The 26,483-nt window shown below is 61.9% G+C and overlaps 1 protein-coding gene across 1 annotated transcript in view; it reads left to right on the top strand.

Moving 5' to 3' along the window:
• TP73 (tumor protein p73) overlaps positions 1–26,483 on the top strand; it is a 55,120-nt gene that overhangs the window by 160 nt on the left and 28,477 nt on the right. The window contains exons 2-3 of the mRNA XM_060141645.1: positions 6,140–6,228; positions 6,653–6,773. Coding sequence (XP_059997628.1) covers positions 6,170–6,228; positions 6,653–6,773 — 180 coding nt within the window. The 5' untranslated portion in view covers positions 6,140–6,169. The remainder of the gene's footprint in view (positions 1–6,139; positions 6,229–6,652; positions 6,774–26,483) is intronic.

The following is a 26,483-nucleotide window of genomic DNA, read 5'->3' as shown; positions in this document are numbered from 1 at the left end:
GGCCCCAGCCCAGGAGGGAGAGAGGGCGGCTTAATCGGGCACCTCCAGCTGTTTTCGTATTTCACAAGCGCACCCTGCCCCAGGGTGGGGAGGCTAAATTTGTCTCTCACCATCAGTGCGGGGCTTCCCCTGAGCAGGCAGAGGGGGAGCAGGGAGCCCCCCCCCCCACCAAGGGTGACGTTGGCCTCGGCCGTGCCCTCCTCCCAGGCCCCGCAGGCCCAGTCTCTCCGCAGGAGACCCAGGTGCCGCCCTGGCCGAGGGTCCTGTCCTAACCCCACCCCAGCCCCTGCAGGGCCAGCGAGGACAGAGGCTGCGCAGGCTTCCGTGGCCACGTGGCCGGGCGCGGGCGGGAGGGGCAGGTGAAGATGCCACTGTCCTTTGCTCTCTGAGGGTGACACGCTCCTGGCCACCATTCCAGGGGGGACTCCTGGCCCAGCCCCACCGGGCGAGGGCCTCCCGTTCCCGGGGTTGGCTGAGGTCACAGAGGCCCCTCAGCTCCAAGGGCCCAGGAGGCTGGGTGCCGGGTGTCCTGCTGGAATTCGGCTGGGCCGCCGCCCGGGGACAGCGCCATGTCACAGCAGGGCCTCCTGCCTCCTGTGACCCTGTGTGATGGCCGCCTGACCCCTCTGCCCAGGTAGGGGGACTTCTGGACGCTGGGACGTTCTGCTGTCCCCTCAAGACAAGGCCACAGGGGATGGGAAGATGGTGTAGGTTTATCTGCCCCTTGGATTTCAATCCGCCATTGTTTACTGAAATAACCGGGGACGGACCCACCGGAATAACCAGTATGTGACTGAGGACCATCAAGATGGATTGTTTCGGGGTGGGTGGCAGGGTGGAGTTCTTCGGGTCTTTCCCCACTAAACTGAATGGGGCCGCACGCCCTCCCCCAAAGCTGGCATCCAGATGGCCCAAGCTGTCCTTCTCTGCACACGGGCCAGGCGTCCACTCTGGACCAGGGCTCTTGCAGGTGGGTGGGGGCCTCCCTTTGTGCATGGGGTGTCCCTTCTGGGAGGATCACAAGGACCCCAGTTTACGGAAGCTGGTTTCGGGGCCCTGGGCAGGGGTGGGCCCAGGGGACAGGGAAACCAGAGGCCTCAAAGTCCTGCCCAACCAATGGGGCTGCCCGTGGGGGCCACGTAGCTGAAGGGCTGTCTGGGCTCTGCCACCTGCCAGGTGATGGGGGGGCAAGATAAGGGGCGTCCTGACCTGGAGTCGGGGAGGACAGTGGCTTCCTGGAGGAAGCCTGGCCTGGCAGGACAAGGATGGGGTGGGGAGTGGACGGTGGGCCAAAGCTGAGTGTGGAGGCCGCCCTGGCTGGGGTGCGTGGGGACAGGGCCGGGGGCAGAAGGGGACCTGTGGGAACAGGGCCAGGAGCCCACGGCAGGCTGTAGCTCTCGCCGGGATTTGTGGAGGACGAGGTCAGAGGGTCGAGCAGAGCCGGCCAAGGAACAGCTGCTGCCCCCCGGGGCCTCCAGCTCCCACCAGCCTGGGGCAGAAGGTCTGCACTCGCTTGTGGGGCAAGGTCTCCAGCTGTCTGGGCTGCGGCTCGAGTCCCAGCCGGGACCCTTGGTAGCTTGGGCCTCTGAGCGCCTGCCCCGGGGTGGCGGTTCCTGCCCGACAGGGCAGTGTGGGGGCCTGGGGCCCCGGCAGCAGCTGGCCCGCTTCTCCCCTGCGGCACCGGACCTCTGGGCTGGAACCTCTGCCGTGGTGCGCTGCAGGATGTGGGACTGCATCCCCTCCCTGGGGGGCTCTCAGAGACCTCGGGGCATCCCCGAGCCACCCAAAGTCAGTGGGGTGTGGGGCTGTGTCTCCACTCCAGCTTGAGTTGAGTGTGGCCCACACAGCCCCTGCCCCGCCTCTCCAGGGTCAAAAATTTTTGCTGGAAATTCCTTGAGGTGAACTGGTGTTGGTGGCCCCAGCCCACGGGGAGCTGGGGCAGGTCGGAGGTGCCTGAGCCCCGGCCCAGCTGCTGTGAGAAGGGGCCACACGTTGCCCTTCTCGGGCTGCCTCTGACTCGGCAGTTCCCTGTGGGCTGGGGCTCAGGGATTCCTTGAGTCCAGCCCCCACCAGCACCGTACCCCACCTTCTCACACCCACGTCTCCCTTGGAGACCGGCCCTGACCAGGACTGGACCCCTCCTGGTGCAACAGGCTGCATTTTTTTTCCCAGAGCAACTTCATGGAAAAGCAAAGCTGTCCACCGTGCATGTGCACTTCGTGGCATCATTAATGCCACCTGAAGAGGTGTCATCGAAAGTCAGTTTCTCCCCTCATACACGCGATTTTTTAAATGATTCGCGTCGTTTGCAAAAGCAGTTTCCACTGTGAGCACATTTCCAAATTTGAAGTGCATGTCGGGGAAACTGGATTTAATTTGCAGGAAGTGACTTTAGAATTGCTTTCTTTTTCTCACCTCTGCAAACCTTGGCCACCTTGGCCGAAATGCTGCTAGTGAGTAAAGGGAATATACTGTCCCTGCCCTAGGGGAGAGAGGGCTGGGCCCATGGAGCTCTGGGGGAGGCTCCAGTTGCGGGGGGCAGCCTGAGGCCGGACATCAGTTGTGCTGCTTCCTCACGCCCAGCTCCGGCCCAGGCGGGTGCTCCCTGGCGCCTGCAGGAACCAGGTCTGCGGCTCTGTCACTCATAGCCCAGTGCAGCCTGCTCTGCAGAGTTTTCCAGGGAAGTTGGAGGTATGGGCGCTGCATGGCTTCCTGGGTCAAGTCCTCCAGGCCCTCTGGGCAGGGCAGGTTTCTGGACCCGTTTTGCCGATGGAGAACCTGTGTGGGAGTCACCGTCAGAGGCTGGTGCCGTCCTCGGGTGGACACAGCCAAAGGGGCCCCTCAGTGGGTGAGGTGAACCTGTGTGTTGCTCTCCCCGCCCCGCGGCGGGCGGGGAGGTCTGTCCTAGAGTCACTGTGAGTCCTGGGGTGTTGGCTAAAAGCAGACACAGAGTCCTGGGTCTGAGGGTGTACTGGGGGCAGAGGCAGCAGGATCTGCTGAAGGCAGTGGAGTTTGATGACCCGGGACCACCCCTTGCATCAGTAAGGCTGAGCAGTCTCCGTCTTCAGTCCTGGTGGTGAGGGCTGGTGGGGTGGGTGTAGGACACCCCCCCCTCCACCGCTTCCCCAGAGGGCCGGGCACCTGCAGGTCTGTCACCGAGCCAGAGCCGGCCTGTGTGGTGCAGGCGCCTCTGACCCCGGCAGCCTGGGGTGAAGCAGGGGGTGGGGTGAAAATGCTGGTTGTGTCCCCCAGAGTGCGGGCCTCTGTCCCCCCTCCCGGCTGTTCTGTGGGGAGGGAGGTGTGGGAGCCAGGGGAGGGAGGGGGCCTCGGGGAGATTCCCAGTGCTGACTTGCCTCCCCAGATGCTGGGCGGCAGGGGCTGCTGAGAACTGGGGCTGGGCTTTCGGAGAAACTGTCTTTAACTTCCATGCAGCTTTATTGAGGTGAAATTCACGTAACATAAAGCTAACCCCTTTACAGCAAACCCTCCAGTGGTGTTTAGCTCATTCACAATGTCGGGCAACCATCGCCCCTGTCTTACTCCAGCAGTCTCCCCCCATGCCCTGCCCCCAGCCCCTGCAACCGCCAGTCTGCCTTTCGCCTCTGTGGACTCAGCTGTTCCGGACGTCTCATAAATGGACTCGTATAGCACGTGGCTCTTTCACTCAGCATGATGTTCCGAGGTTCATAGTGACATGGCCGGTGTGCGCGATCATTGCTTTTCATGATGGAGTAATATTCCAGCGTGTGGACCGACCAGGCTTTGTTTATTTGTTCATCCGTTGATGCACCTTCGGGCCGTTTCCACCTTTCCACTGTTGCGAATGGTGCTGCCGTGACCAGGGACAGGATCTTGCCGTCCACTTGCTGTGTGATGTTAGTCAAGGCGTTGTCTGTCTCTGGGCTTAGATGGTCCATTAGCAAAATGAAGGGGGTGGGACCAAATGGCCTGGGCCAGTTGAGCCTCGTGTTGGTACACCCTGCCCACACCAAGAGGCCCCTCTGACTAATCTCTGCTCATCCAAAAAGGACCAGCCTTGGAGAGTGGGTGAGGGTGCGTTTCCGCCCAGCTTCGGCACAGTGACCTGCTCCGGCCGGCATGTTCTGCTTCCTACCAAGTCCACCCCGTTCTGCGTTACCACATGGCCAGCTCCATGCCTTACTCAGCTCTGCTGGGTTTTGGATAGCTCAGCCCAGGATAGGAGTGATCTCCCCAGCACAGGAGGCATGCAAGTGAGCGCTGACCCGCCCCTTGTTAAAATCCTGTGGATTGTGTGCTGAGGGTTTGAGGTGAAGGGGGGAGGAGGCATGACTACGTTAATTTCCAATTCTGAGAAAACCACTTGGTTGTCCCTGCACTTACAGCTATGCTGTGTGACCTCGGCATGTCACATAACCTCTCTGAGCCCTGGTCTCCTGAGAGTGGGTGGAGTGGCCTCCGAGCCTGCTGGAGAGTTGGTCTGTGGCCAGCACTTTCCAAGCTCTTAGTCCCGGCCATCCTCGCTCGGCCCCGCCCGGCCCCTCCCAGCTCGTGCCGCTGCTCCAGGGACGGTGGCCTGGCACGTGGCAGCCCCGGGAACAGGCCACCGGCCTCTCTCGGGGCCCACCGCCTGGGAACAGACGAAGTCTGTCCGAAAGGTTGCAGGCCGCACCCTCCCTCCCCCGACGGCCGTGGGCAGGTCTGGGCCTGCCCGCTTGGGCCCGGGCCTGCCCGCTTGGGCCCTGCCAGGCGGTGGCCAAGCTGATTCCCATGGCCCCTTGCCAAGAGCCTGGAGGCTGGCCCAGGGGAGACATCACCTTGGCCTGGGTGGGGGCAGTGGGCAGGGTGGGCTCTGGTTTCCCTGCCCCTCCCCACTACCGTAGGATAAGGGTTCAAGATGTGCCCGGTGTGGTCACCGCCACCTCCTCCTGGGTGGCTGTTTCGGGTGGGCATGGAGGCCCTCAGGAGGGGTGACAGTGGGGACAAAGGCCAGCGGGCACTGAGTCAGGATGCCCCAAGCCCTGGGCATCTCCTTGAAGGGGGGCCACTCGTGCAGTGACCCCTCCAGTGACAGAAGCTTCTCGGCCTCGGCCTTGGCGGCTGCCTCGTGGGGTTGACGCTGCTTTTGTGTCCAGGCCTCACGCAAGGATCCCACATCAGAGGTGAAAGGCCGCCCAGCCTGCAGCAATCGGGCACAGCCAGGCTCGTACCAGGGCCTCAGCTCCAGCCTCCGGTGCGCCCTGCACACGCCCTTCCCAGGGGGCACCTGGGATCTAAGCTGTCGCCAGCTGCTGGGGCCTCAGGAGCCCCCAAACCTGGCTTGAGCCACCCCCCAGGCCAAAGCTAGAGATACAGTTCATAATAATAATGACCACGCGTGTTCCAGTGTAATTATGACCCGGGCACAGCAGACTTTATTTTTTTGTTTTGTTTTCATTTTTTAATTTATTTTTTATTGAAGTGTAGTTGAAGTACAAAGTAGTGTTAATTTCTGCTGTACAGCGAAGTGACTCAGTTATACACATATATGCATTCTTTTTCATATTCTTTTCCATTACAGTCTATCACAGGATATTGAGTATAATTCCCTGTGCTGTACAGTAGGACCTTGTTGCTCACCTGTTTATACATACTAGTTTGTAGCTACTCACTCTAAACTCCCACTCCATCCCTCCCCCAGCCCCCTCCCCCTGGGCAACCACAAGTCTGTTCTCTATGTGAGTTTGTTTTGGTTTCGTATATAAGTTCATTTGTGTCATTTTTTTAGAGTCCACATGTAAGTGATTTCATATGGTATTTGTCTTTCTCTTTCTGACTTATCTAGTAGAGACTTGAAATTCGTGCTCCCAAGGGGCCCTGCAGCAGCCCCACGAGGGGATGCTGCTGTCACCCCCATTTCACGGGTGGCGGCTTTGAGAAGCTCCTGCTGCCCAGGCCCCCAGCCGGGTCTGAAGCCAGGCTGCCCACCCCCAGGCCTCGGCTCCCACCCCCAGAAAGGGCAGGATGAAGGGAGGGGCTGGGTGAAGGGCGTGTGCCTGGTTAGCCAGGGTGTCCTCGAGTGGTCCTTGTCGGCCCCGCCTACCACCTGGGCCCGAGGATGCTGGTTGAGGAGCGCAGAGGATGCCCTCCCAACCCGCACTCTTGTCCTTTCCTCCTGCAGAGCGAGCTGCCCTCGGCCGGGAGTGGGAAGATGTCGCAGTCCACCGCCACCGACGAGGGGGCCACGTTCCAGCACCTCTGGAGCTCTCTGTGAGTACCTCGTCTGAGCCCGCTGGACTCGGGGGCTGCGATGGACTCGGGGGCTGGACAGGGAGCTGCTGCCTTGGGCTTTCTCCTGGGGACGCAGGGTCCAATGTCTGGGCTTCTTCCTCTGACCAGCCCTCCAGAGGGGTTGGGTCCAGGGGACAAAGCCTGTGTGTGGCCACGCCAGCCTGGCACTCACGCCAGCCTGGCACCACACCAGCCCTGGAGAGGCTGGTAGGGTAAGGGGGCCGGAGGCCGCAGGGGCTGAGGGTCAGGGAAGGAGTGGAGGAGACAAGGGGCTGAAGGAATCCGTGGAGGTGGGAGAGGGAGGCCCCCCCACCCCGGGAGCTGCGGGCTGGCCTTGAGCTCCAGGCCTGGGCCATCTGGGCTGATGGCTGTGCTCTCTGTTCTGTTTCCCTCTTCTGTCTAGGGAGCCGGACAGCACCTACTTCGACCTTCCCCAGCCGGGCCAGGGGAATGATGAGGTGGTGGGCGGTGCAGAGGCCAGCATGGATGTCTTCCACCTGCAGGGCATGACCACTTCTGTCATGGTGAGTGGGCTGCCCTCTGCGGAGGACTCGGGGTAGGGGCAGTAAATGTGGACTGTCCTGTCCTGGGAGCCTGCAGAACCAGGAAACAGGCTCTCAGGTGTACGGATTCCTCTCTGGGTTTGTCAGCACATTTCAGATGGCAAAGTGCAAGATGTATCAGCTCATGTAACTGTCAGTCCAGGTGTAGGAAGGCCTTCAGGCATGGCTGGATCCAGGTGTAGGAAGCCTTTCAGGCATGGCTGGTTCTAGGTGTATGAATGAATTCAGACATGGCTGGATCCAGGTGTTCAAACAGCTGCCTCTCTGTCTCTTGCTCTGCTTCCCCCGTGGTGGCTTTGTTCTTAGGCAGCGTCTCCTCTCATGGTAGGCTCCATCATCATCCCCCTCCCTGTGGGGAAGGACCCCTCTTTGCCCAGAGTCCAGCATGCCTACCTCTGAATGCCTATCGCTGAGCCATCCCTGTGCCTCTGATGGCCTGGGTCCCCTGAAACAGGATCAGGATGGAGTGGAGTGGTGTGGGCTCTGCCCACCAACCGCACTGACTTATGGGGAAGAGCGCCCCGAAGGAAGCTTGAGCTGCTGTTTCCAGAGGAGGGAGGCTGGGTGGGGGATGCAGGGGCACCTGAGGCCCTGACAGCCGCCAGCCCTGCGGTGTCTCAGGCCTTGCCACGCTGGAGGAGGGTTGTGATAACCGGGTGGTGGCCACACTCCTGTCTCTCTCCCTGGCCGCCCACTGCCAGGCACTGGTGGGCCAGGAGGTGGGGGGCAGGAGAGACACAAGAGGGTGTATGAGGACCCCTGGCCCCGGGGAGGCCCAGCGACGCCTGCCGTCCCCAGCGCCCCCTGTGGTCACCTCCTTGGGACAGCCTCTGCAGGACCCGGGGCTGTTCCGTCCTGCCCACAGCCTTGCTGTGCAGGTCCTTCAGACGGGGACTTGTTGTGGGACCTTGGCTAAGTGCGTGAGGGAAGCACCTGGATCTGCCGCTTGCAGCTCCCCAGATGGGGGCCCCCTGGATGGCGGCTCACTGGATGGCCGCTGGCCCCCACAGCCCAGCACAGTGGCCTTGGGGCACCACACCAGGCCAGGGCCAGGGTGCAGGAGGGAGACGGAGCTGGGAACTCTGGAGGCGGGGGTGCGCTCAGAGTCTGGGCCCCTCTCCCTAAAGCCCCCTTCCAGATCGGAGCCCTCACCCCAACACACACCCGTCCAAGGCATCTGGTGAACAGTGGAGAAGATGGGGGCTCCGGTCGTGGGAACGAGTCAGGGTATAGGGGGTGGGGGATGAGGAAGGGTCCCTACGTCCTACGTCAGTGTCCGTCTCGGATGCTGGGCTGGCCCAGGGCCCGCTGGCCCGCATGGGGCAAGGAGAAGGCACCTGCTCGGGCAGTCGCAACTGGGGCAGGTGGGGGTCTGGGGGGCAGTGAGCTCCCTGTGACATCCTTGCTTCTGAGGATCCTCTCAGAGTGGCCCTGAGGAATCTGCCTGCCCAGCCCAGGCCTCCTGCCTCTGCTCAGGACACCATCAGAGCAGAAACATCTGCCTGTTATAGTCCCATTTTACAGGTGAGGAAGCCGAGGCAGACGCTGGGCCTGGGCGGGGCCAGGTAGTGCTGCCCTGTCCCTTTGGACCATTTCCTGTCTGCCAACATCTCCCCAGGGGCCAAGGGTCCTGACCTTTCACGGTCCCAGTCGCCCCTCCTGGACATCAGTGTCCTGGTGCCACTGTCGTGGGTGGGTCTCAACCTGTCAATAGTGATGCTCTGGGCTAGGATGCCTGGGGTGTTCACCTGAGCCCTGCTACCTGCACTGCGGGGTGGGGTGGCGGGGGAGAGAAAGAGAGAGAGAGAGAGGAGACCCAGGGCTCTGCCTTTATTGGGGCTGAGGATGGGGTGCCTAGGGTTTGGGGGGTTGATTCGTTATTGGTGAATTTAAAACATAACAGTGGAATTAAACTGTGAAAGGGAGAAGTGGGGTCACTCCAAGGTCCATTATCTGGTCACCCAGGGCTTTCTGAACGGGAGCCTTCGGGGATGAGGCAGCTGGGCTCTTGACCTATAGTTGTATAGCTGTCGAGGTGCATGTCTTTGAAGTGGGCGCCTCACCCATCCACAGCCTAATGTCAGGCACTTACTTTACAATCAAAAAGCAAATTGTCAGGCAGGGCTTCCCTGGTGGCGCAGTGGTTGAGAGCCCGCCTGCCGATGCAGGGGACGCGGGTTCGTGCCCCGGTCCGGGAGGATCCCACATGCCGCGGGGCGGCTGGGCCCGTGAGCCATGGCCGCTGAGCCTGCGCGTCTGGAGCCTGTGCTCCGCAATGGGAGAGGCCACAACAGTGAGAGGCCCGCGTACCGCAAAAAAAAAAAAAAAAAAAGCAAATTGTCAGACACTCACCCTACATCCACTCTGGGGAGGGACAGGAGCTGCCCCCAGGCTCCAGGGAGGGAGGGCCTCTGAATGCGGTCTCCTAAGAGGCCTGTCTCTGTAGTTCCAGAAGCCTCCACCTCCCCTCCTCCCAGCTGCCCAGCCCACCCCCTGGAGGGCAGTAGGCCCAGGAGACCCCAACGACCCAGTGTCAGGAGCGGACCAGCTCTGGGCTCCTGTGGGGTGGGACGCCCCCCCTCCAGGGAGGATGTCTGATGCTGAGAAGGTCTGGGCCAGGGAGGGCAGGACACCCCTCTCACCAGCCGTGGGGTAACCAGGATGGGGCCTCTCACCTCTGCCAACAAGAGGGCCGAGTCTCTCAGCTAGTGCCACGCCTCTTAGTAAAAGTCCTGCAGGTTCCCAGAGGTGGGGGTGCCCAGAACCACGCTGGCCCTGGCTGGGGGCAGGGGTAGGAGTGGGGAGCCAGGCCCCCTCCGAACGCCGCATCCTGACCCCTGCCTGACATCGTGTAGCCCAGCCCTCACCCTCATGTAGCCCAGCGCAGCCCAGAGGGAAAGGCGAGGCTCAGAGACACAGCTGGACAGCTGGGCAGCTGGCTGCAGAGCCCACTGCCTAGCTGCCTTGCAGAAGGGCCTCTGCCTGAAGCGTCCAGAGGCCTGGAGCAGGGGCCCACGGAGTCCAGGGTGCAGGCAGGAAGCCCCGCAGAGTTGAACTGGGTGGTGTTGTCTTAAAGTCCAGACTGGAGGCTGAGAAGACCTGACCTTCTGGCCAGAAAACAGCCCTGGCAGACGCTGTGCTGCTGAGGGTGACCTGGTGATGCTGGGGTGCGGGTGGGGACCCCCACCCCCGTGGCTCCATCCCCACCCACCAGCAGGTCCCTCGTCAGGGAAAGCCTGGGGCTCAGCGGGGAGGGGGGTAGCCCCTCCTCCAGGCTGGTAACAGGTCAAGTGCTCCCCAGGCCAGGCTCCAGGTCAAGAAAGCAGCAGCTGCAGAGTCAAAAGTTCGCACTCGCCACCCGCCCTGTAGTCACGATTCAGGCCCATGTGAACGCGTGCGCCAGGCCCATGTGAACGCGTGCGTGCACTCGTGCACACACACACATACACACACGGGCCCCCATGCCGCTCCCTCTGGCCGCTGTCCTCTGAGATGAAGGGTGCCCGTACCCCAGCCCCGGGCTCTGGCGCCACCCCCCCAACTGGGTCGTGGGGCTCATCCAGGAAAAGGCTGAGGCCGAGGCAGGCACAGCCGTCGCATCGGGGGACACTGGTCCTTGCGGGTGGCACACACTGTGGTCTGGGGGCCTTGGGTCTCCACCCTGCTCGGTTGCCTTGGTGACCAAGCAGATTACTTCCTGCCGGACCTGCAGGTTCCTGAGCAGCACCCCGGCCCTGTCAGGAAACAGGCCGTTGCGGACCCCCGGGACGCCCTTAACCGCTGCTTCAGTGGCCGGTGGGAACAGGCGGAGTGGGAGGGGCCTCGCCCGAGGAGCCAGTCTGTCCCGGGTTCGAGTCCCCATGTCTCTGAGCCTCGGTGCCCTCACTTGGGGACCTGGGGTGACAGGCCGTATGGGGTCCCAGCAGAGGCTCCGCCAGCCCTGTGGGGCCTCGGGCCACCCTCCTCCCATGCTGGGCAGCTGAGGAAGCCGAGTCGGGCAGTTAAAGGAGAAGGAGAAGGGCCCCTATGGGAGCACTTGGCCCCTCGGCCTTGGAGGAGTCCCAGAGCACAGGTTCTTGGTGGGGACGCTGAGCTCCCTGAGGTCGTTGCAGCCAGGGTCCACCGCACCACAGGGCCGAGATGGTGCAAAGGGCGTCGGGGGCTCGGAGGTCAGATCCCACCCCTGCCTCTTCTTTGCTTAAAGAGTTATTTGACCCTCTGGGCCTCAGTTTTCTTGTCTGTAGAATGGGCCAGTGAGGATCTAAGCCAAGGTTGCGAGGAAGACTGATGGTGCCTGACCTGTAGGAACGCATGACAAACACTAGACGTGATGCTGAGACCGGGGACAAGGGCTGAGTTTGAGAGAGCTGTTCCCCCTGGAACCCAGAACAGTGGAGCCAGGGAGGGCCCGGGAGCAGCTGCTTCCAGCCCCAGAGCCCACTGTGCCAGGGAAGGACCCGGCGCCCCAGGTCCACCTTGGGGCCCTTCGGTGGAGCTCCTGCCCTGTGTGGTGGCCTCCAGTTCTAGCTGTCCCTGTAGACCCCTGGCGGCTCACCCATGACAGGCACCTATAAAATAGGCCCCCACCTCCTGCAAGGGGAGAGAGGGGAACACCCGGCCTCCTGTGGGCTCGAAATGAGGACTGCCCAGAGGACACGAGGTGGGAGGTGACTCCTGGGCCCCCGGCGGGTGTGGTGACAAGGGGAACCTTGTAGGGTCTCCCCTGGCCCTGGAGGCCCTCACAGTCTGAGAGGAACATGGACAGGATGAAGCCCCCCATGGTGAGCGCTCATGGGGTCCCGAGCAGGCAGCGGCCGTATGCACCCCGTGCTGGGTCTGGGCCTGGGCTTTGGGCCATCCAGGCTTTCTGATTCTCAGTGTCCCTCAGGACAAAATGGGGGCAGGGGGACTTCCTTGCTGGTCCAGTGCTTAGGACTTGGTGCTTTCACCGCCGAGGGGCCTGGGTTCGATCCCTGATGGGGACACTGGGATCCCGAAAGCCTCCAAAAAAATGGAAGGGGGCAGGGTTCTGGCCAGCTGTGACAGTGCACGAAAGGTTGAGATGGAGGAAAAGGGAGCTCGGTTGAGGGTGGGGCTGGTTGAGGTTGAGGCTGGCGGGCTCTCCTCCCTGACCATCCCTTCCCTGTCTCTCCCGCCCATCCTCCCGGAGTCTGAGCACCTCCTGCCACCCTGGCTGCCCATGCCTGCCCCCTCCCTGCATCCCTTCCCGCCTCTCCCGGTGCCTTTCTCCGGTGACAGCTGTTGTGGGCGCCTGGGCCGTAGAGGGGGCTGTGTCTGGGGGCTGATCCACCCTGGAGCCCTGCCGGCCCCTCCCCAGGTGCCCAGTGAGCTACGCAGGGGACAGACACCAGGGTTAGAACCTGCAGCCACTCGGGACCTTGAGACCCCAGCGGTCACGCAGGACAGGCCTCCCTGGCCTGGGGAGGGGACGTTTCTCCCCAGGCCTGGGAGCAAGGAGGGCGCAGTCCGGTAGTACACTCCCTGGAGCAGGCATTGTCAGGGAACAGAGCCAGCCCCCAGAGGGATCCGGTGGGCTGAGGGAGGGCCTGCCGCCCCGAGGACGTAGGGCCGGAGCTCAGGGACGGTGAGCCCCGCCAGCCACCGGATCGCAGAGCCACCTGCCTGTGGGTGTCCGCAGGTGGTGTGAGGAGTTTGACCTGGAGTTGACACATCACTGGTGCCCTTCTGGTGACTCACCCCTTCCTGCGCAGGTGGGCCGTGCAAGAAAATATCCCCCCTGCCCTGCTGCCGCGAGTCCTGCGGAAGTAGTCAGTGAGGTGGAGTCCCGGCGAGTTAAACTCAGAAGAGCAGGTGCCGCGGCCCCAGCGGGGTGACTTGGGAGGGCAGCGCTGGCAGCTGAGGACTAAGCCAGGAAGAGTTCCTGGGGACAGGGGCCCCGGCTCCCCCTTCCCTGTCCCAGGATGGCCAGGATTTTGGATAAATGCGCAGGAAGTGGGTGATGCTCTGGGGCAGGTGCCGGAGCTCCGGCACTTTGAGAGCTGGAAACGTGCTCTCGTCCATGCTGGGAATCCCAGTCTGGCCCAGGCTCACGCTGTGGGGACCGTGCTGGTTCTCAGGCCGCAGGTGCCCCCGCAGTGTGGGTGGGGCGTGGCACCTGGGCCTTCAGTGCTTCCAGCAGGGCTCAGGAGAGGAGGTCTTCCCGACCTGACCCTGCCTCCCTGTGGGCAGCCTCCAGTCTGGGCACACGTGTGGCCAGCCCCTCCTGGGCCCTGCCTTGTGCCCTGCAGGCCTGAGCCTGAGTGCAGACCGAGGCCAAGGCTGCCCTTCGGCCGCGCCAGCCATCCAAGGTCCCGCGGAGCCCTGGCCGTCTTCTGCCCAAGGTCTTTGCCTGCTCGCTCCCCTGCTGTATTACTCAGCTGTGCTGCGTGACACGTCACCGCCAACGGAGGGGCTTAAAGCAGCACCTGTTTGTTGTCTCACGGCTTCTGTGGGTCGGGAGTCCTGCGTGTCCCCACTGGGCCCCCTGGTCAGGGTCTCACCAGGCTGTACTCAAAGTATCAGTGAGGACTCTGCCATCTTGTCTGAGGCCGGGACCTCTTCCAGGCCCTGGTTGTTGGCAGAGCTCAGTTTCAGGTTCTCACTGGCCATTGGCCCAGGGCCACTGTTCTCGGCTTCTAGAGGCCGCCCGCCGCACCCTGCCACGCGGGCCCTCCACAGCCTGGCGGTTTGCTCCTGAGGCCATCAGGAGGAGGCTGCCCTGATTAGGTCAGGCCCACCCAGATAGCGACGCTTTTGATCAACTCGAATTTTACCCAATGTTGTGCAACGCCCTGTGCTTGAGCCCAGGCCCTCCCCCTCCTCTCCTACCTGCCTGTGTCCCTCCATCCAGCCACCTGCCAAGCCCCCCAGCCCTCTTGGGAGAAGCCCTGGCAACACCCACGGGAATCTCACTGACCGACAGTCTCCCCCCCTCCCCCGCTCCCCCACCCCACCCCGGCCTTCGCGCCTGCGGGCATCCTGTTAGGAAGGCTCTCGGCCGCTGCCTCTGGCCAGAACTTGCAGCCGGGGCCCCGCTGCAGACCCCCTTCCGGAACATCGGTCTGCCCCTCAAACCTTGATGTCTCATTGTGAGTGGGGGACACCTGTGCATTGGGAGTAACAGCGATGGCCACACGCAGTCACGGGGGCTCAGGCCGCATGTGCTGAGCTGTGTTTCTGGCTGCAGCCGCCGAGGCGCCCAGAGCCTGAGCCGGGGGCTCCCGGCCCAGCCCCTTGGGGGCAGCGCCTGGCTGCACGTCCCCTGCCTGGGATCCCCCTTTCCCTCAGCCAGAGGAGCTGGGGGGCTGGACGCGTCACGGGCTCCTCGGGCTGGCCTCCCTCTGTGCAACCCCGCTGCTCCCAGCTCCCCGGGATGTGCCGAGGACAGGCCGGGAGAGAGACGGGGTCTACATGCCGTCTTCTCGGCACCTTGCGAGTTTTTAAGCTCTCCTTGGGGGATGGAAGCAGCTGGACTCTGGGGGCTTGGAAACTTCACATCCACTTTCACGTGATCTGGGCCCGGTTGATCTCCCAGGGATGATCCCAGCCCCTGTGCCAACTTGGTGTCAAAGACGGTTAAGTTACAGTGGTTGGTCCTCCAGAAAGGGAGTGGCTGTGAGCACCGCGAAGCCGCCGGGGAGGCAGGCCCCCATCTCTGAGCCCCTGGCAGCGCTGAGGGCAGTGCCGTCCATGCACTGCGATGGGCGGGGCTCCTCCTCCTTCTGGACCACCTCCCTCTCACTCCGGGGGCTCGGCAGCAGTGGGGACACGGCCAGCGGCAGGCCGGGCAGCGTCTGGGGTGCGGGCTCTGGGCTGCGTTGGGCCACACCCAGATGCTCACTCCGTCGCCAGGCTCCCTGTGGGGTTCCGCAGGCAGCAAACCTCCCTGAGTGCATCTCGTCTCTGCTCAGCCCTTTGGAGCAGCCCTGGAGGGCCACCACATTCCCTAGGCAGGAGTGAGATTCGCTCCACCCTGGGCGCAGGGCCGGAAGCGCCATCTGTTCCCTGCCCGGTGGCCTGGCTCTGCCTCCCGAGCTCTTGAGGGCCCGGGCTGGCCCCCTGATGATCTGGGGTGGAGGCCTGTGGCCCCCAGGGCCTCCCGTAGGCAGCATCTCAGAAGGAGCCAGGCGCAGCCTCACTGCAGAGGTGGCCCATGGCCCCGCGGCCGCCCCCTCCCTGCGCAGCCGCCTTGGTGCGGTCCGACCCAGCAGTGGGCAAGCTGAGGCCTGCCCTGGACTTTGATGAATAGTCATGAGGAATAAAGGGGTGGGCCGCCCGTTTTGTTGTTAGATGCAGCTAGTTGACAGGACCAAGGCAGATGGAGAGGGCCAAAGTGCCCACGGCCAGCCCACATGTTCTGCAGCGTCCTGTGCTTCTGCCCGCCTAGCCACGGAGCCTCTCTGCCTGGGTCCACCCTGCCGGGCAGCCGCACCCCTGCCCCCGGCTCCCCGGCCGCCCATCCCCATGCCTCGCCCCGCAGCACGCCAGCTCCCCGGCGTGTGCAGACCCCTGTGCGCCCACCATGCTGTACGTCAGTGACCCCGTGCAGCACTTCGCCTCGGTAGGTGCGCGTCGTGCATCCTTTTCAGGGGGCCTTGGCGGGGCTTTTGCCGTGGTGGAGGATGCACGGGGCATTCTCTTGTCTGTCGCCCTGCTCGGCACCTGGGGCCGGAGGGGATGCCGCCATCCAGGGTGAGCAGAGGCAGGCAGGAGGCGCCGACGGGCTGGGGCCGGCCCCAGGCGCGGAGGCAGGTGCCTGCCCATCCTGGAGAAGCTCTGGGGACCAGTGCCCACTGGCTGGGCAGGACCGACAGCCAGGGGGAGGAGGGTGGGTGAGAGTCTGGTCAGCTGGTGGCCTTCCCCAGAGACGTGCAGGTTTCCCTCACTCCCTGGCTTTGGGCTGTCTGAGGCTCAGGGCGGGCTGCCCCACCTGCCCGGCCCTGCCCCCGGCTGCAGGAGCTCAGTGTACCCTGGAGGCTGTCTTTGCTCCCTGGGCTCTGGCTGGCTGTTGGGCTGCCACCACCTGCTCCCAGGACAAGAGCATCCTCACCTGGGAAGCTGCTCATTTGGCTGTGGGGGCAGGAGTGTTTCCTGCCGGCCAAGCTGCGGGTCAGGGGCTCACAGAAAGCTGGCTTCGAGGTGTCCTGTTGCCCCTCACGATGGCGGTGGGCCGGGCAGAGGGAAGGAAGGGACCGCAGCTTGTGCCTGGCCCCTGTGGCCTGAGCCCCGGGAACCTGGTCTCATTTCCAGGTGTGCCCAGTCCCTGGGGCCAGCGGTCACCAGGCTGCTAGTTGAGCAGGTTGAGCTGGGGCTCAGCTGCTCCCCACCGGGCCTTTTTCCTGCCGGGGAGGTGGATGGCGTGGGGGCCACGGGTACCACCTGCCCTGTGGGAGACCCAGCAGCGGGCAGAGGGTTGGGATGGACAGCTGGACAGAGTCCAGGTGTCGCCAAGCTCTGCGGGTGGAGGACAGGAGCCATGAGCGCAGAGCCACAAAGAGCTGCGGTCCCTTGGCCCTGTGCGCGCCCAAAGGTGTGTTTGTGTGCGCGTGTCTGAGCGTGTGAGTGACAGCGGGTGTGTGTGCTGTTGTTCGCATTGTGTGTTGGAACAGGTACGTGTCTTTGTGCCTGCAGGTGGGTGTCCCCAGGCAAGGCCATGGGAAGAGTAATGCCGTGTGTGGGGGACCCAGGAGGGGTGAGGGGTGTACGGCCCGTCTACACGGGCTGACCCAGGCACTGGCTCCGTTCACTCACATCTGGAAGCTTCATGGCCTCTCCCACCCACGGCATGAGCTTTTCATCTGAAACCCAGCCCTGGAAAAGGGTGCAGCCCCGGGCGGGCCACAGCTAGAGTCCTCATGGCTCCCTTCTGTCACTTATTCCGTTACTGACTCATTTACCCACTAGCACCTGTCACTGGGCTCATACAGTGGCCAGGGGCTCCCCGGGGAGCAGCCTTGTACCCCCAGCCTCTCCATGAAGATGGTGCGTGAGCCGGGAGGGACTGTCTCCCTGCCGCCTGGGGGTCTGTAGTCATACACGGAACCCAAGGCAGAGCCAGAGGCCCGGGGACCTGGAGACCAGTGTCCCTGCCCGGCCAGCTGAGAAGCCCCGCGGACACGCAGGACCCTGGCATAATCTTTTCTCTCGAACGAAATGGGTGTCTCGGTGTAAGTCAGCCGAGGCTGCAGCTCATCGCCTTTCAGGGAGTGGGAGGGGTCCGTGATGGGAGGCACGGGCCCCCCCCCGGCTCCGGGCCTTGGAGCGTCGCCTTCCTGCAGGAGCTGTCGGCAGCCGGGGGCCGCTGGCGTCCACCCTGCTGCCCCCGCCGCCCCACCCTGGGGACCAGCAATGGCCAATCTCATCATCACCCGGCTTCCTGTAGACCCAGGATGACCGTGGCCTGTTCATTCGCTCGGTCAGCAAGTGCCTAGAGCAGCTCTGATGGCAGGCAGAGGCTGCTGGAGCCCCTTCCGGGCCAGCTGGGCTGGGCTGGGTCGCACGGATTTGTGAAAGTGTCTCTGTTTCCGTCCCGGAGGGAGAGTATCTGTGATCTTACCACTGCATGCAGAGGGGAAGTGGTATGAACAAAAAGGGTTGAACTTGAGGTCGTGCGGTCGCCTTTGTGGTTATTGCCAGCCCACTGGGCAGGGAAGGGGGCATGGAGCTGCAGGATGCTGTCGGGGCCCCTGCCTGGGTCTCCTGTGGGACCCACCTTTCTTTTTTTTCTTTACCTCTTTTTTTTTTTTTTTTTTTTTTTTTTTTTTTTTTTTTGCGGTACGCGGGCCTCTCACCGCTGTGGCCTCTCCCATTGCGGAGCACAGGCTCCGGACACGCAGGCTCAGCGGCCATGGCTCACGGGAACAGCCGCTCCGTGGCATGTGGGTTCTTCCCGGACCGGGGCACGAACCCGTGTCCCCTGCGTCGGCAGGCGGACTCTCAACCCCTGCGCCACCAGGGAAGCCCCACCTCTTTTTTTAAAAAAATATTTATTTATTTATTTGGCTGCACCGGGACCTTTAGTTGCGGCATGTAGGATCTAGTTCCCTGACCAGGGATCGAACCTGGGCCCCCTGCATGGGGAGCACAGAGTCTTAACCGCTGGACCACCAGGGAAGCTCCCCGGGACCCACCACTCTGAGCCCCGGTTCTGATGCTGCTGCCCGTAGCCCATGCTGTGCCAACGGCCCACAGCTTCCCGGTCAGGGCTGGACAGCCCCCTGCCGTGGCCCACTTACTGGAGTCCTTCAGCTGGTGCCGGGGTGGGCTTACTGCTGGTCCAAGCATCTTCGCCCACCTACACAGACCAGCAGCTCACGGGGCAGAAGGGAGCCAGGGGCATGCCCCATGGGCCCCTTCTCAGATGGGATGAGCGCGGAGAGTACCCAGACTCTCCAACTTTCCCCGTCCACTCCTCTTTTGGGTGGGCATCCAGGGACCCCACCCAGCCGCCTCCCAGCCTCCTGTTTCACTGTGTATCAGTTTAGACTTGCAAGAGATGAGAAGGGCTGTGCTGGACAGCACTGGCTCCCCCATGCCTGCCTCTGTTGACGGGCCCAGGTCCGTCTGGGCCGCAGGGTCATCGAAGGCTTGGTCTCGGGTGACTGGGCCTGGCCCCATGCCACCGTCCCATGGGCCAGGCCCACGGTGGGCGTCGTAGGTGTGTGCCCTGAGCTGGGGTAGCACGGGAGGGCACAGCGCTTGGGTCTCCCGTGCAACCTGGAGCAGGGTCCCACCTGTCGCTACGGATGAGACAGCTCCTATAGGAGGGGCAGCCTTGGACAGGAGGACCCCAGGAGGGGAAAGTCAATCAGTGCTTTAAGAAATATTTGCTGAGTGCCTGCTACTGCCTATGAGGGCACACAGGAGGAGGGCGTGATCCCTCGTGAGTTCTAGAAGCTGCCTGGGCTGCAGTGCTGAGAGCAGACCACAGGAGGGCAGGGCAAGGCTGGGAGCCGGCTGGAGGCCTGGGATGGAGAGGGATGTAGGCACCTTGGACCCGGTGGGAGCAGGGGAGGGGCTGAGAGCCCTGGGGTTCCAGACAGACGGGATCTGCTGATGGGCTGGGGGTTTGGACCCAGGTGACTGGGTGAAGGGAATGATCACTTATTCAGCTGGGAAACTGAAGAAGTGGGATTTGGGGTGAAAAGTAAGCGTTCTGCGTTGACTGTGCCGTGTGTGAGACGCAAGCAGCAGACGGAGGACCGTGGGAGGTGGGATGGAAGTAAGCGTGGAGTTTCTGAAGCCGCGGGAGGGAGGGAGGGAGGGGATGTGCGGTGCGGGCAAAGCAGGTCGAGCCCAACAAGGGCCGCCCAGTGGAATGGAGGCATCACGGGAGGTGGTGGGAAGTGATCGGTGAGAGGGAGGCTGTTTGATCTCTGGAATAAGGGCAGGAGAGGACCGAGGCCAACGCCCAGGGTCCTGGAGCCTCGCGGATGGGAGGGCGGTGCGGAGCCGGGGCGCATTGGCTGGAGCAGCGGCTTGGACACTTCGGGGCGGGAGTCCTGCGTGCTGGAGGGTGTGGGTGGAGGTGACCACTGGGGAGTCTGGCACAGGTGGGGTTCACAGTCAGGGCGGGGTGGGGCCCCACGCAGGGAGAGGGTCGGAGCCGAGCACAGGGAGAGACGCCACCAAGCAGACGAGAGGGGCGGCCTGGGAAGCCGGGGGAGGGGCGGCACGATGCTGGGAGGTGGGAGGCGACGAGGACAGAAAAAGGATGGGCCTCTGGGGACCTGGCAGGAGGCAGTCCCGTTCCGTGGCTGGGAGAGGACAGAGCTGAACTGGGAGCAGGGAGGCCCTGGGCTGGGGACGGAGCAGCAGCCTCTCCCTACCGTGCGCTGAGAGGGTGCAAGGCTCTCGGGGCTCGGGGAGGGACTGACCTTTCCGGAAGGAGATGCCGGAGCCTGATTCAGAGGGACAGAGGGGTCGCCCCATCAGCCGGGCTCGCTGGCCCGGCCTCCTGCCCCTTCGCCAGGTTCTAGGTCTATCCCCGCAGCGCCAGCCCTCTGGCATCCCTACTTCCACGTAATACATCCCCCTCTGCCCCCATGGGTGACTGTCCCTTCTCAGCTGGCAGAAAATCCACCTTCCTTCCTTCTTTCACTTGGCCAGCACCTGGGAGCTGTTCCTGGGCCCCTCCTGCGGCGCCCAGCATCCCGCTCTTTAGGGCCTGTCAGCCTGACCTGCATCGTGCTGGCCCCATGCAGCCCCCCCTCGACTCGGAGCTAGAGGGTCCCTCCTGCGTTCAGTCCCCCGTGGGCTCCCGGAGGGAGGGTTCTGCTCCTCTGAGCAATGTCCCGCCCTCGGCCCCGCGGCTCTCTGGCCCTCTCAGACATCTGGGTCTAGACCTCCCCAGTGCCTGGGCAGGCGGTGGCATCTTCCTGGAGGAGCCCCCCTGGCCCGACTGCCCCCCGCTGGGTTGCTTTTGTCTTCTTCCTTTGCCGTCAGCCTGTTCTGAAGCCTGGTTCGCTGCTTCTCTGCTGTCCCCTCATGGGAGTTAAGCTCTGGAGGCTGGAGGGTGCAGGGTACGGGCTGCGTCTCTGTGCCCACCGCTGTCTCCCAGGGCCTGGGCGGTGCCCGGGAGATGTGTGTTGAAGGGCTGAGCTGCACCCCCTGCCGGGAAGCTGGTTCTGGCTTCAGAGCTGGAGGGAGGGGCCGGGGTCGGCCCTCAGGACTCACTGAGTAAGTCCAGGCCGTCCCCAGTTCTGCGGGCTGCCCCCTCCTCCCCTCTGTGCCATCCCGCAACACCCTCCCTGCCCCTTCGTTGCCCTTGTCACAATTGTCCCCACTGAGGAGGGCCGCCTCCCCATGATGGCCGCCTTGGTGTCCTCAGTGTCTGGTGCAGGCGGGGGGCATGCTTAGCGTCTGCAGGATGGACAGACAGACGGACAGAGTGATGGATGGATTAAAGGATGTCAGGGGACACGTGGCTCAGGCTCTGGGGGCGCAGGCAGGGGGTGAGGGCAGACCGCCCCCCAGTGGTGCTCAGGGAGGAGAGAGGAGCCCATACCCCTGCCGTACCCCTCGAGCTGGGCCTGTGACAGATCACCAAGCTCCCCACTTTCCTTCCAGGCTCTCAGCATGCTGAGAGGTGGGGCATGGACTGGGCTCGTTTCCTGATGGTTAAAAAAAAAATCTCTGCCTCCCGTGGGTCACCTGCCTGTTTCCTGGCAGCTCCGCAGAGCCTGGCAGGGGCGCAGCCTGAGACCCCAGACCCCCCTGGGGGACCCTGTGGAGGCTCTCGGGTCCAGGCTGCGCCCTCACTGTCTCCGCAGCGCCGTCTGCAGGCGGAGGCTCCGGCTGCAGGTCCTGCAGGCACACGCCTCCCTGGCAGCCCAGAGCAAGGTGTGGAAAGTTCCACATGCCCTGGCTAGGATTGGGCAAGGCCCCGTGAGAGGAGAGAGCGTATGTGCATATTTTCAGGAGGAGAGGGAGCCTTTCCCCCCAAGCACAAGTCGAATCTTGTTGGCATTTCCATCCGTTTAATCACAGACTCCTGGAGATGCTGTGGGAAATACCAGCGGGATGGAGGTCCTGCTCCGAGTGGGACGGGTTATCTCCCAGCCAGAGCCTAGACGGCCTGTCAGTCACTTACCTCTGGGCGAGGTTGCACCCAAGCCCAGACATGCCTGCCAGCGAAGATCACGGAGTTGGAAGTTTCATTCTCTATGTTTTGAAAGTCTGGTTTTGGTATCCTCCGGGGAGCACGGGGACACTGGGGGTCAGAGCAGACAGAGAACGCCAGAGGAGGGGGCACCTGGCCGACCCTCCCCAGGTAGAGCCTCTGAGATCAGACCCCAGGGCCTCAAACCTGGGGTGACAGTGGTGACAAACAGACGCATGTCTGCCCCACTCTAACCCTAACCCTAACCTTTCCCCAGCACAGGAACAGGATGAACTGGGTCACGCAGGGTAGAAGCTTGGGTCAGGAGGTGCTGTACCTGAAGTGGGAGTGATGGGCTGGGGGCCTCACTGCAGGAGGTGACAGTTGAGCAGGAGGGGAATGGGGAGGGGCCACAGGGCAGGGGGCCCGGCAGAGCGCGGGGGGCAGGGGTCTCCACCTGGTGACCTTTGCACCCAGCCCCCCTCCTATTTGGATCCACACTCTGGTCCCGTGACGAAGACGCAGATAACACTACAGTAAGTCCCCTTACATACGAACCTTCGAGCTGCGAACTTCCAAAGACACGAACGTACGTGATTGAGTTAGTTCACGTGTGTGGCGTACATTGTACATCCATTGTACGTTGCAGAGGACGCGTGCATTCTCTACAAGTGGTTGTGCTTCTGTGTACTTTACTGTACAGGACTGAATAGAGTACAGTAGTACAGTACCTTTATTTCAAGCCCAGGGTGTCCGGAAGCAAGCGTAAAGCAGCGGTGATGTAGCTGGTCCTGTTGAGAAGTTCCAGGAGAGACAAGAGGAAGAAGTAACTGAAGAACCGAAGAGAGTCACGATGCAGGAAATGGCAGGGGATTTTCTATATTTGAGGAGGTGCTGTTAGGTTTTGAGGCACAGGACGCAAATGTAGAACAGTACGTGAAGGTTGCCGTTCAGAATGCAATCCAGTGCTACCGTGTCATCTATGATGAGAAAAATAAGAGCTACTACCCAGACATCGCTGGATCGTTTTTTCAGGAGGGTAGATGGAATTGAATCCAGCAAGGAACCAAAACCTGTGCCATCAGCGTCAGGCGTGAGTGACATTGCAGCTCGCCCTCTGTCTCCTGTTGCTGACGATCCTTCAGCTCTACCCTCTCCCACCTCCTCTCCCTCCTCCAGTCAGTAACTCTTCTTGCCTGTTCACTCGACGCCAGCCCCTGTATTCCAGCTGTTGTACTACACTACTGTACTTTTCAAGGGACTGTACTGTAAGATTAAAAATGTTTTTTTTTTTTTTTTTTTTTTGGCGGTATGCGGGCCTCGCACTGTTGTGGCCTCTCCCGTTGCGGAGCACAGGCTCCGGACGCGCAGGCTCAGCGGCCATGGCTTACGGGCCCAGCCGCTACGCGGCATGTGGGATCTTCCCAGACCAGGGCACGAACCCACGTCCCCTGCATCGGCAGGTGGACTCTCAACCACTGCGCCCCCGGGAAGCCCTAAAAATGTTTTCTTTATTTTTTGTGTTTGTTTTTTTTAAACTTTTTATTTTTTTAAATTAATTTATTTATTTGGTTGCACCGGGTCTTAGTTGTGGCAGGCAGGCTCCTTAGTTGCGGCTCACCAGCTTCTTAGTTGTGGCATGTGAACTCGTAGTTGCGGCATGCATGTGGGATCTAGTTCCCTGACCAGGAATCGAGCGTGGAGTTTTATCCACTGCGCCACCAGGGAAGTCCCTTGTGTTTGTCTTTTATGTATTAGTTGTGTGAAAAGTATTATAAACCTATTACAGGACAGTGCTGTGTAGCCGATTGTGTTAGTTGGGTACCTAGGCTAACTTTGTTGGACTTAACGAACAAATTGGACTTACGAACGCGCCCTTGGAATGGAACTCGTTCGTTATGTAGGGGACTTACTGTATTTACCATATTTCCAATTTTTGCAAAGAGGTCCCCTGCTGGACCACACAGCCAGGCCTTGCAATGGGCCTTGGGCAACTTGAATACCGGTGCACAGAGGCTGACCTTGGGGGCCAGCCTGGAGCCTGTTCCCTCAGGGCTGTGAGGGCACTCTGCAGGCCCTGGGGCAGCGCTAGATGCATGGTGGGTGCTGCAGGCCGCAGGGGAAGTGGGGTGCAACAGACAGCGCAGGGGTAGGCAGCATGGGCATGTCCGCTGGGACCCAGCAAGCTCTGGAGGGACGGAGGGAGGGAGGGAGTTGGGAGGAGCTGTGAAGCTTCAGGCTGGTGGGTCGCCACCTTGCACATCTGGGAAGGTCACGGGTAGATTTTGCTTGGAGCTGCATTGGGGCTTCTTGGGGTTTTTTGGGGAAACATCCTCACTCCCCGTTGTCAGGGTTCTCAGGGAAAGCGTGGAGGACAGCGATAGGGCCTCCCCGGCAGCCGGGCCTCCCCTTCTGGGGTCTCGAGGGTCCCCTGCCTGATCCTTGTAAGCCTGGCTGAGGTCCCAGAGTGAGAGGAGCCTTAGCGGGGAGCCCAGGCCAGCTGCCGCCAACTTGCTGGCTCTTCACAGAGCAGCCGGGGAGACCTGCTTCAGCTTCTAGAAAGAGCTGAGGGTCACGGGTGTGAGATACTGCACGTGCTTAGCCAGGGTGGCCGTGGAGCATTTGCTGTGGCTTCACAAAGGCGTGGACAGTTATTTCGGAGGCTTACAGACGGAGGAAAAGGGATGCCCCCCTCCCCCAATTAAAAAAGACAAACCTTGATCCTTTAGTTCCTTTCAGTCTGGTGGGACCTTAAATACTGCTGCTCGCAGGACCCTCCTCTGTTAAAAACGCACAGGCTGGGACTTCCCTGGTGGCGCAGGGGTTAAGAAGCTGCCTGCCAATGCAGGGGACACGGGTTCGAGCCCTGGTCCAGGAAGATCCCACATGCCGTGGAGCGACTAAGCCCGTGTGCCACAACTACTGAGGCCGTGAGCCACAACTACTGAGCCCATGTGCCACAACTACTGAACCCCGTGCACCTGGAGCCCATGCTCTGCAACAAGAGAAGCCACCGCAATGAGAAGCCCGTGCACCGCAATGAAGAGCATACCCCGCTTGCTGCAACTAGAGAAAAGCCCACGTGCAGCAACAAGGACCCAACGCAGCCAAAAAAACCCAAAAACCCAAACCAAAAAAATAACTTTTCCAACCCTTTCATAAGAAAGGGATAAAAAGACCCAACCCTTTATGGAATAAAAAAGGTCCAACTTTCATCTATTAAAAAAAAAAATACAGGACCCTCCTGGAAGGAGCAGGGACACAGGTGCAGTCCCGGAAAGTGCCCCCCAGGGACACTCCTGGCTTCTCTAGAATCCGGCAGTTCAGCCCCAACCCAGCCCCATGGGCAAACCAGCAGCAGCATGGGCGCCCTGGGACCCAGGGGGCAAGCGTTCTGCTGCTCGGCCACTGTCTCCAGGTCTCCCGGCCTCCTCTCGAGAACAGAGTAGGCAGTGGCCAAGCCATGCAGCCGGGCCACTTGGAAAAGCCAGGGCTGGAACAGGCCAATGGTGGCTGGGTGCCCTGGGATGGGCTGGGACCCCAGCACTCCCAGGAGGCAGGACCAGAGCGCTGTCTCACAGGGCGAAACTTCATCCCTGCCTGACAGGGAGGGGACAGCTCTTTGTCAGACTGTCCCCCTCCAGCCTGCCCTCTGCCAGAAGGGGGGCCATTTTAAAGAGCCAGAGGCAGGTCCTCTCCCCTCACCGCCCACTGCCAGCTAGTTTGGCTCCTGTGGGGACAGGAGCTCCTGGTTAGCAAGCGCTCCGTGCCACTTCTCTCTCCAAGGTTCGCCTCACACGCTGGCTGTCCTCAAGGCTCCGATTAGGTCTGCAGTCGTGCCGTGGCGCACACTTTGGGTACCATGGACTGAACGGCTGGACAGCTGCCCGTGTAGGCTGCAGGTGTCCTGGACACTCAGCAGGTTCTTAATGCAGAAATAGGAGCTGGAATAGGAGGAAGGTGTCTGGATGGGTTGTACACTCTGGTGGAGAGAAATTAGCTTAGCAGGAGCCTCTCACCTCCGAGCTCGGGGCTTCCGTGCTGAGGAGAGGTTTCTCTCTCCCGACCCTGCTCCCTGGACGGTGGGGATTCTGTAATTACGTGTCTCATCTTGGGTCCCTGTTCACGCTGGCTGCCAGTCTGCCCTTGCCGCCGGGCAGCCTCCTTTGCGCTTTCGAGTTGTCCTGTCATTTCTGTCCCTTGCTGAGTCCCTCCTGATCCTTTCTGGGCGTGGAGGAAAGGGTACACTATGACCTACTGGATCATTCTCTGCTGAACTGAAGTAGCACTGGGGGGGGGGGCATGGGCCCAAGCTGCCAGAAAAGGTCAAACCTCCCAGGGGGCCCCCCCACCCCGAGATGGGCCCTCAGATCCCTGGGCGGGCGCCCTGAGTAATGGTCTTCTGACCACACCTTGAAAGAACATTAAAAGCGTGAAACCTCCATTTCTGCCGGAAATGCAGAAGAATGCAAGATGAGTGAGCTGGCCGTCCCATGGCTTAGAAAAGAAGGAGCCAGAACCAGTGTTTCTGCGATAGCCATGCATGTGGTAGCTCCCAGGACCGTGGCCATCCATGCCCACCTGGGGGCAGGTAGGGGGAGAGGGAGCCGGTAGGAACGACAGCAGACACGTCTACGCATTCCGGGTGTCGGGCGCCATTCTCGGCTTCTCAGTGTATTAACTGCTGGGCCCTCACAGAAGCCGTTGGTAAGAGGTGGGCACAGATGCAAACCCACATGGGCGTGCATATCATGTTACTGAACCCAGAGAAGCAGCAGAGGAAGTCCTTGAACACCAGAACAGGTGGAGAGAGCCTGGGTGGCTTCAGGGAGGAGGTGATCCTTGAGAGGTGGTACAGGTAGGAGAGACAGTATCGGGAGTAGGTGACTAGCACGAGAAAAGGCCCTGTGTGTGGACCTGCAGTGTCGAAAGGAGGCCGGAAACCGGGGCTTCCTGGGAGCTGTTATCACTGCCCAAAGGCGAGCGAGTCCTGTCTTTCGAATCTCTGTGTCCTTGCAGCCGGGACAGGCAGATGCTTCCTGAGCCAGTGT

This window comes from Lagenorhynchus albirostris, chromosome 2, assembly GCF_949774975.1.
Source record: "Lagenorhynchus albirostris chromosome 2, mLagAlb1.1, whole genome shotgun sequence".
Taxonomy (NCBI): Eukaryota; Metazoa; Chordata; class Mammalia; order Artiodactyla; family Delphinidae; genus Lagenorhynchus; species Lagenorhynchus albirostris.
Note: the sequence above shows the minus strand (reverse complement) of the source record. Positions and strands in the feature narration are given on the sequence as shown.